Below are 10,342 nucleotides of genomic sequence, written 5' to 3'. Positions count from 1 at the left end.
ACCTGTCTCACTTTCAATTTGGGTTTTCGAACAGTTCCTCCAACAAACCAAGTAGCGTATTCACTTTGTTTTGTGGTAAACGCACCTCCATTTTGATAGTCCAACTCAACTCCCAGAAAATGTAAACAAGTCATAGGGCCTACTGTTTTTCCTGAGCCAATGGAACACCCATGTCAAGCATGGCCTCTTGAATAGCATCCAGAGCTCTCTTTCAATCACCTGATCCCGCCGCACCCACTAAAAAGAAATCATCTAAGTAGTGTGTAACGTACTTATAACCACTCCTTTATTGATAAAACCACTGGAGAAATGAGCTAAAGGTCTCAAACAATGATCATGAAACTGAACAGCCCATAGGTAATATCCTGTAAACATAAATGGCGTTCTCAAACTGCAAACCCAACAAAGAAAAATCATCTGGATGCACTGGAAGGAGTCTAAAAGCTGATTCTATATACGATTTTGCCATTTCAGCTCCCACACCACAATTTCTTACTAAAGAAATCGCCTCATCAACAGACGCATAATAGACCGCAGTGTCCTCCTGTGCAATGAAATCGTTAATAGACTCATCCAAAGGCCAAGAAAGATGATAGATTAACCTGAACTCACCCAATTGCTTTTTGGGCAGCACCCCAAGTGGGGAAATAGTCAAATTCTGTAATGGGCAACAATCAAACGGGCCCACTATTCTACCCAACTCCACTTCTTTGTGTGGCTTAACTCAAACCACTTCAGGATGCTTTATCACAGACTTCAAATTCCTTGCCCATCTCCTTATTCTAGGGCCCTGGTAGCATAAGCGAAAACCTTCAGCAAAGCCCCAAAACACAATTTTAGCATCAGAAACTCTTGGATAACAACGTAGCCAATAATGCAGCAATCCCACTTTAATGGGAGTAGGGCCCTTTTCCCACCACATGGATGCCTTCCCCCACAACTTGAGGAGTCATTCCTAAATTTGCACTGCTGTATTGTACACCCTCCACTATTAAATGACCAGCAAGCTCCGTTCTGGGGCAATTGACCTTTAAGCATATTCCCCACCCCATATTGGGTGGGGTGGCCCTGAAAGGGCTTATATTATAACTGTAACCCACTAGCCGTATGCGTTACCGGCACATTCCTGGCAGTACAAAGCTGTTGCATCCACAGTTCATTATCAATCTCTCCCCACTCCTTGCCCGGAGAAATAGCCATCCTTGCCTTGAACTCCTCATCATACCGAAACCAACCAAAACACCGATAATCCAATTGAGCTCTCCGAACAATATCCATATATTTAAACAAAGCTACACATCTCTCTGGGTAACGTTCACAATAAACGCTTGCATATATCAGAAAGGCTGACATCCATTATTCTATGGTGGTAGGTACTTTGGGTCTATGTGCCAACTCCCACTCTTCCTCTTCTGGACCCTTTTTAGCCTGTACTTCCCTATGAAGTAGCTTGAAAACATTCACAAATTCACCTTTACAAATTCTCTCTTTCATATTTGGAGTTAGATGCGCCCCAAACGGCATCGACACCCCCATGTATAGAAGCTTTGTATTCTTGACATTTCCCCCATCACCATCCTTTCCTGACTTATTATCCTGTGGCTGACTTTTACTACCTGGAACCAATCCCGACTTAACTGAACCCTTTTCCGTATTTACTACATCCGGTTTCTCAATTACAATTTCCGGTCTCTCCTCCTCCTGCACAACCGTCTGTATACCCATATCCCTTCCTATGGAATGTACCTTCACATCTGTACATCCCCCCCTGAAGAATTACGCACAGCAAGCGATACCCCTTGAGAAACCTCCCAGCTTCCCAAACATTGCCCTCTCTTCTCACCTCTAGGCAAGTTTGCTGCAGTGATTGTCCTCCTCCCGTTCCCATCTCGACGATCGCCCTGGACCGCTTTCTCTGCTTTCTCCTGAAAAACACCAATACTCCTTCCCCCATTAGATATCATCCTTTTATCACCACCCTCTGTTGCACTATCTCCTCCTCTACTGGTTCTTCCTCATCCTCATAATCCAAAATTTCCTCTTCCAGGCCATAATTTTGGACAACAATTCAGCACCCTGGCTGGTCGATGGCTCGTCCCACAACGTCTGTTGATGCCTCGCTTGGTGTTCATGTTTGCATGCTTTCCCCAATGTCCGGCAAATCACTCCGGATCTCGCCCTCTCTTCTAGCCGATTTACTGAGGGTGCCCGAAATCCCACCGGCGTCATCTTGTTACCTGCTGACTGCCCAAGCCGCAGTGATGTCAATCGCTCCTCAAGCACCCCCATTGCTTAGGACTCCCACACCCAGCCTTCGCTACCACTGGCCCTGATTGCCCAAGATCTAATCTACCCTGTGCCATACCTACCTTTACTCCAACATTCGCCTCCCCATATAAAATACCTCTCACACCTAATTCACTTTTGTCTTTTATTTCAATATGCTGCCCTATCTGATATATTGTTTGATTATTCATGTCCCACTCCTGTACTCTATGTAGCATTAGACTGACCAACCTAGGGATAATCTGTATCATTCTGCCCTCTGGCAAAATTATGGGCATATTATTTAACTGAAAATCTGAAATCAGCCCCTCAGCCACAGCCTGTGTCTCTTCATCTGACACAACAGTTAAGATGTTCTGCTGCTCTGACGTGGGCACTGCCATGTTTTTTGTTGCTCCTAACTGTCTTTCCTCTAATGAAGCCCTCCCTCGCTCTCCACTTGTTTCAGAGGGAATTAGAGCTTGTTCTACCCTTCCCTTTGTGACGCGTGAGCTCTTCTGCTCATGCTCGTCATGATCAGGAGACCCCATGCGGCCCTGCCCCGTCACCACACTCTCCCTGACAGAACCTCTGCCTCGACCATTAACGTGCTGCCGCAGCGACGCTCCCAAGCAGTGTGCTGATTTCTGCCCGCCTCTCCTGCCTTCAACAACTGGACATGGTAAGCAAAAGCCTGGATCCCAGACATAAAACCCCTTCGTGCTCAGGCGATTTGCTTGTTTCCTGCCACTTACGCTTTTCTGCTTAAACTTCTTACTTGTATTAACAGGCGATTACTTCTGACTGCTGCCACTATGCCTTCCGATGAGACCCTTTTTGGCCTCTTTAACGCTACCTATGCTTGTAACTTATCCTCCCTGCCCTCCTCCTGTAAACCTTTAAGGGCTTACAGTATTCTATTATTCTTATCTATCCTTATACTCATGTAACTCAGAACTACCAGAAACCTAGCTCCCTAACCAATAACTTTTTATTTAAGGCCTACCTCACCTCAAAAACCTCACCATGCCTATACCTGGGTGTGACAAAACGGCCAGAGGCCGCCCACAGCTCCACCGCTACTTATGAACCTCCCCTAAACTTCCACACCTTACACTACCCTGACCAATTAACTAATCCAACATAGTGGATTCTACCTATTGCTTCCCCCAACCCCCGTTGCCGATTCCCCTTTGGGCCAATTGGTATTAATCAAAGCGAAGTTCACGCTACGACCTCCTTGTGAACTAGCAAACACCTCATTGCCAAAATTTTGTTGGAAAGGATGGCTAAAACCACAGAGGTGTTGATGAAAAGAGATTTATTAAACCAATAGGTCGAGCGTGACTTCTCTCCATCATCTCCCAGTAACTGACAAAGATAGAACCCAATGTGCTCCTAGAACAACCATACAGTTCTACTGCATTCTAAGATTCCACAATGAAGCTTAGTAGGGCCATGCCCCATTACATATTTATAAACAGCTTATCAATGAAAACACATATGTTTATTAAAACAAAACTCTTCTATGTTCCAAGGTTGGGGTCGTTGACTGCAAGAACCTGTTTGCTAGGCTCTGGAATAGGAACCTAGAAGTTTTGCATCCTGCCAAGATTAATATTAATATTAATGTATTTATAATTTTATTGTGTATTACTTAGTTGCCTTTTTAATTTCAACAATTGAGATTAGCAGCTCTCCTTTAGTACATCAGGATAATGAGGATGATGATTCTTGAAGGATAATTTGAATGAATTTATCCAGAATTCAGTAGAACAGGCAGTTTCACTCTTTAGGGATAATTTTCTAGCAATATTGAGAATTCTGTAATCAAAATCATGTCAAAGACTTTGTTGGCCCATTCTGTGGGGGGATAGCAGAAAGCGCCCTTCCTCATCCTCAACTATGTTTAATACCAAAAAAACAAAAATGGTGGTGCTACAGACTGAGGAGGTACTCCCACACAAGGCGGAGGACGTGGTTCCTCACAGGCCACTTTCTAAGGAGGGGAAAAAACAGATAATGATGAGAAATCGTCATCTAGTAAATGTAAAACTAAAACCAAACATTTTTCATCCCCAGTTTTAATATCTCACATTCCCGACACGGATGACGATATGGGTGATGTTGATTCGAATAATGACAAAAAAGGACAAGGAGATGCAGACATCATACTGATTCTGTCCCCTCTGAAATCTAAGTCTGCTATTTTTGCTTCTTCCAAATCTTATTTAGTTTCAGATTTGGAAGGGGTTCCTATGTTCGACCCCAATGACATAGAACACCCTAACTCTAAGGAGTGGTTTCCAGCAGACCACGTAGGTGAATATGTGCCTTCCATATTACGCCCTCCTTTGGATAAACAAATAAGAGCTAAACTAAGATCTGAATCCCTCAAAAATTACAGCTACTCCAGCTATTGACCCAGCCCTTTTAACTTTTTTTTCTAAGTTTGGCAAGGGCCTGCGTAAGGGTGTTGATAAGGCATGGTCCACATCAGTGGCGGCCGGCAGCTTTAGGAGGGAGAGGGGCGGGCGGGACACACACAAACACACAAACACACACTCATTCTTTCACACAGACACGCACGCACATCCATTAACAACACTCATACCATTCAAACATGCATGCACGCACCAAACATTCATTTTAAAAGATCGCACACACTCATTCTTTCACACACACACACACGCACATCCATTAACACTCATAACACTCAAACATGCACGCGCGCACCAAACATTCCACACACACTTACCTTCAGCTTCCAGGTCGCAGGAGGGTTGGGACTGCTGCCTTCCCTCATTGGCTGACCTAAGGTCAGCCAATGAGGGAAGGCAACAGTCCCAGCCTTGTCACAGAGTGGGATGGGGTCAGTGAGACTGCTGATCCCACCCCACTCTGTGACGAAGTGTCACTGATTGACACTCGCCCTGGGCACTTCAGGGCTTAAACCTGAAGTGCCCAGGTAGAGTGTCAATTGGTGACGCTTTCCTCGTCACCCAGGGGAGGGCCTCAAGGCACCTTTGCTGAGCCGAGGAGGTTATGCCCATAGGAGCTGTGACCTCCTCAGCCCAGCAAAGTTCAGCTCAGGCAGCCAGGAGTCTGCACAAATCTCACATGTCTGCTCCTGGCTGCCTAAGCTGAACATGGAGAGTGTCTGTCAGGCTGACCTTTGTTCAGCCTGACAGACACTCTTCATGAGGGACAAAAGGTGGGGGGGCGTGGCCCCTCCGCCCTCAAGGACGGGCCGCCACTGGTCCAAATGCCAGGACGAATTATTAGACATTGTAGGTCCCCTCACCCGTATTTTTGACTTGGCAGAAGCGGCAAGACTGAATAACATTCCTATAAACTCTGATGACCTTTCTTTATGGGTGCAATGAGCTTCTTGCCTTCTCTGAAATGCCAACTCCACTCTCACTCATGAACACAGGAAGGGTCTTCTATTGAAGCTGGACCCTAAATTGGTGAACTTGGCAGCTGTAGATACAGGCATTAAGGTAGATGGATTTATTTTCAGAGACTCTTTCGTTAAAGATTTAAGCAAATATGTCTCCACCTTTGCTTCGTTGCATAAGGCCCAACAATCCCTAAAGAATTTTTTTTCCCCAGCGGGTTTTCTCCCGGGCCTACAGAGGCAGGAACTGTTTTACTGGCCGCTCCTATGACAATCAAGGTTCCAGAGGCTCCTTCAATCCATCCCATCAAGAATACAAACCTCAGTCCTATCCACAGAGAGGCAGATGTTTCCATTCCAGAGGCAACAAAGGATCCAGTGAATCCAGTTTCTTGAAGTCCACCAGTAGGAGGTCATATTTGTCTGTTTCTTCCAAAATCGCATAAAATAACCTCAGATCCATGGGTTCTAGACACAATCCAAGGTTATGCAAAAGAGCTCTACTCAGAACCTTTTCAACCAATACTTCCTCATCGTCCTCAATTCTCCACAGAAATGTCATACCTGATTTCTCTAGAGATTCAGTCTCTCTTTAAAAAATAAACAATTTCTCCATGTCATCTCGACCAGTCTGGTTTCCTAAGCTCTATCTTTCTAGAACAAAAGAAAAACAAGAAGATGAGACCAGTCATCAACCTCAAACAATTCAACCAATTTGTAGTGTATTGTCACTTCAAAATGGAAACTACTATTCATCTCAGAGACTCTTCTCTTCCTAACGACTGGATGGTTCGTTTGGACTTACAACACTCCTATCTTACCATTCCGATTCATCCATTCTACAGGAAGTATTTGCAATTTCAATGGCTATGCCACAGATCACTTCTCATCGTTCCCTTTTGGTCTATCATCAGCTCCTTGGTGATTCACCAAACTGATGAAGCCCGTAACCACCTTCCTCAGGGCTCAAGGGGTACGACTGATTATCACCCCCATTACGAGTCAAAGTATTACCTTTCTACAGAATCATATTCATCTAACCTGTTCTCTCCTTTCAGATTTAGGTTTTCTGATCAACAAACAAAAATATCTTCTATCTCCCACTCAACAGATATAATTTCTAGGTTTCCTCATTGTAGGAAGCTAGCCTGGTGTGTGGTGGGTACCTAAGGTACTTACACCTTATACCAGATCCAGGTATACCCTGTTGGTGTTGTGTAGGCAATGTCTAGAAGCCAGGACCTCTAGAGGTAGCTCTGGATAAGCCGCCAAGGCTTATCTAGGAGACATGCAAAGCTCATGCTCATGTAGTCACACAGCACTTACACACATGAAAGAAAACACTCAGTGTTACAAAAATAAAGGTACTTTATTTTAGTGACACAATACAAAAAAGTACTAGAAAGGCAACCCTCCAATAGGAGGTAAGTATAACTCTAAATATGTACTCTAGTTATCAGCAAAAGGCATAGAAAGTGATAGAAAACAGTGCAAATCCAATTAGACAATGGTGACCCTAGGGGGAGCCCAAACTATATACTAAAAAACGGAATGCGAACACAGGACCCCCACCTAGGTAAGTGGAATGTGTAGAGGGGAGTTGGGGTACTAGGAAACCCCAAAGGCAAGTACCACAGTGCCCCCTAGCGACTAGGAGGAAAGGAGGAAATTGCTAGATTTTCCCCAAACCACCCAAAAGGAAGGAAAAGAAGAAAATGCAAAACCCAGACAAGACTGCAAGAAACCATTGGGGAATTCCTAAAGAGGAAGACCTGTGGAAGAAGGGGACAAAGTCCAAAAGTCACAGAGGAGTCCAAGAGGAGTAGGAGCTACTACCCACCTGTGGATGCAGGAGTTGGTCGACGGTAGGAGGAAGACGGTCAGAAATGCAGCCCTATAGTAGGTGAAGAGTTCCTGGAGGATGCGGTCGACGTCCCACGCCGGATGGATGGTTGCAGTCAGTCAGTGGCATGGAAATGCCACCAACAAGCCTTGGCAAAGGCAGAAGTTGCAGTGAAACAAAAGTGGAGCTGTGGGGGACCAGCAAGATCTAGGAGGATTCAACACATGGAGGGAGGCCTAGGGGGACTCTCAGCAAGGCCGAGAGTCCAAGGAAGAAGAGGCAGCCCCCACAGGAGACACACTGGACGAGGAACCAGGAGTTGCAGAGGAGCCCAGGCAGCACTACTGAAGAAGGGTCCCACGCCGCAGGAGAAGCATGCAGAGGGCTGTGCATTGCAGGAAAGAAAGCTGGGAGGTGGGGCTACATGGAGCCTGAAGATCCCTTGGAGGAGAGGCAAACAAGTCTTGGCAACTGCAAGAGATGCAGTGCACAAGGGTACTGTCCTGCATGGGAAGGCAAGGGCTTACTTCCACCAAAGTTGGACAAGTGGCAGAGAGGACCAAGAGTATTACTCCGGACTACCACCCGTGATGCAGGATCCATGCAACTCAGGATGAGAGGAGATCCACGCAGCCGGTCGTTGTTGCAGTGGGTGCCTGCAGGTGCAGGGGGGTGACTCCTTCACTCAAAGGGAGATTCCTTCTTCCTTCTTGTGCAGACTGAAGACTTGCCGCCCTCAGAGGATGCACAGCTGGGGAAATGTTGCAGTAGCTGGAAGGAGCTGTGGAAACAATGTTGCAAGCACAGTCTTTGTCGTGGATGCCTATTCCTGGAGGGTCCAGTCATGTTTTCAGAGTATAGAAGTCGAAGTATAGGTTGCAGAGGAGTCCTATTGGAATCTTGCAAGCCGAATCTGAGGACCCACCCAAGAGAGAGACCTTAAATAGCCCTGAAAGGGGGATTGGTCACCTAGCCAGGTGACCACCTATCAGGAGGGGGGGTCTGACGTCACATTCCTGACCTGGCCACTCAGATGCTCCCAGAGGTCCCTACCAACCTTGGATTCAAGATGGCAGAACCCAGGGACCCTCTGGAGCAGCTCTGGGCACTACCCCTGGGGTGATGATGGACGGGGGAGTGGTCACTCCCTTTTCCATTGTCAGATTTTGCACCAGAGCAGGGACTGGAGGTCCCTGAACCGGTGCAGACTGGTTTATGCACAAAGGGCACCAAATGTGCCCTTCAAAGCATACGAGTGGCTTGGGGAGGCTACCCCTCCCAAGCCATGAGACACCTATTTCCAGAGAGAGAGGGTGTTACCCCGCTCTCCCAAAGGAAATCCTTTGTTCTGCCTTCCTGGGCTTGAGCTGTTCAAGCAGAAAGAGGGCAGAAACCTGTCTGAGGGGCTTGGCTGCCCAGAATACCCTAGAAGGCTAGTAGGAGCCATGCTGGGGGTCCTCTAAGGAGCCCCCAGAGTGGATTGAATCATATTTCCAATACTGGAAACAGTATTGGTGTATGATTCCGACATGTTTGATACCAAACATGCCTGAGTTCGGAGTTACCATTATGTAGCTGGACATAGGTAGCAACCTATGTCCAGTACACGCATAAAATGGCACCCCCACACTCACGAAGTCCATGAAAATGGTGCTGAAGTTCGTGAGGGCACCTCTGCTAGTGCAGGGGTGCCCGCACACACAGGTACTTGCACCCTGCCCACTGGGCAAGGAGGGCCTGCCATAGGGGTGACTTACAGTGACCTGGTGCAGTGACCTGTAGTGAACAAGAGTGCATGCACCCTTTTCATGGGGGCTGCAATGGCAGGCCTGCGCACACTTTGCATGGGCTCCCCATGGGTGGCATAATACAAGCTGCAACCCATTGGGATTCCCTGGTACCCCAATGCCCTGGGACCTGAATACCATATGCTAGGGACTTACATGGGGGCACCAGATTGCCAAATGTGGGGTGAAAATGGTACAAGTTACCAAGTTAGAAATGAGAGAGCATAATCACTGGGGGCCTGGTTAGCAGGATCCCAGTGAACACAGTCAAACATACTGACAAACAGGCAATAAATGGGGGTAACCATGCAAAAAAAAAAAGAGGCTACTTTCCTACGCTCATAAATTCAAACTCAGCCTCTTTGCATCTTCCTTCAGCAAAAGTAAAGTCCACCAAATCCGAGATCCTGCAAACCTTATGCAGCTCAATAATCTCCTTCAGATCTTTGGCAAGGATAGTGGGTCTACTCTCATCTTCAAATCAAGCTATATTCCCAGGTCCTCTTCATTATCAGACACTTCAGAGATTAAAAATTTGTCATCCACAAAAAGGTCTTTCTTACTCAGACAACATCTCTCTAGATCAAGACTCTAGTCTAGAGCTGCAGTGGTGGATAGACCATTTAGACGCCTGGAACAGCAGGACTATCTTTTCATTAGCCCCAGATCTTGTGTTAGAATCAGATGCAAGCTTCACAGGTTGGTGCGCCCGCTGTGGATCAATATTGACTGGAGGTTCATGGTTGTTAGAGGAGTCCAAATTGCACATCAATTGTTTAGAGATGCAGGCACTTTTGCCCCCAGGAAGCCTTGCAAAGAACAGGGATAGTTGTTACATTCTTCTCCATATGGACAACAACTCTGCTGTCCGATACATAAACGATCTAGGCAGCATGAGATCCAAACCTCTAGCGGAAGGGACAAAAACTTTCTGGAATATTTGCCGGTTAAACAAAATTTGTTTCTGCTGAATTTCTTCCAGGCAATCTGAATTCAGTAGCAGATTTGCATTCTCAACATCTTCGGGATTCCAGCGATTGGAAACTG

At 46.4% G+C, this 10,342-nt stretch overlaps 1 protein-coding gene across 3 annotated transcripts in view; it reads left to right on the top strand.

Annotated features, from left to right (window-relative positions):
* Positions 1-2,763: 2,763 nt before the first annotated feature.
* Positions 2,764-10,342, top strand: part of SCARF1 (scavenger receptor class F member 1) — a 241,283-nt gene continuing 233,704 nt past the window's right edge. For all 3 annotated transcript variants that reach the window (XM_069226115.1, XM_069226113.1, XM_069226111.1), the window contains exon 1: positions 2,764-2,947. In XM_069226115.1, coding sequence (XP_069082216.1) covers positions 2,815-2,947 — 133 coding nt within the window. In that variant the 5' untranslated portion in view covers positions 2,764-2,814. The remainder of the gene's footprint in view (positions 2,948-10,342) is intronic.

The sequence above is a fragment of the Pleurodeles waltl genome, chromosome 3_1 (assembly GCF_031143425.1).
Source record: "Pleurodeles waltl isolate 20211129_DDA chromosome 3_1, aPleWal1.hap1.20221129, whole genome shotgun sequence".
NCBI classification, from domain to species: domain Eukaryota; kingdom Metazoa; phylum Chordata; class Amphibia; order Caudata; family Salamandridae; genus Pleurodeles; species Pleurodeles waltl.
This window is presented reverse-complemented; position numbering and strand designations above follow the sequence as displayed.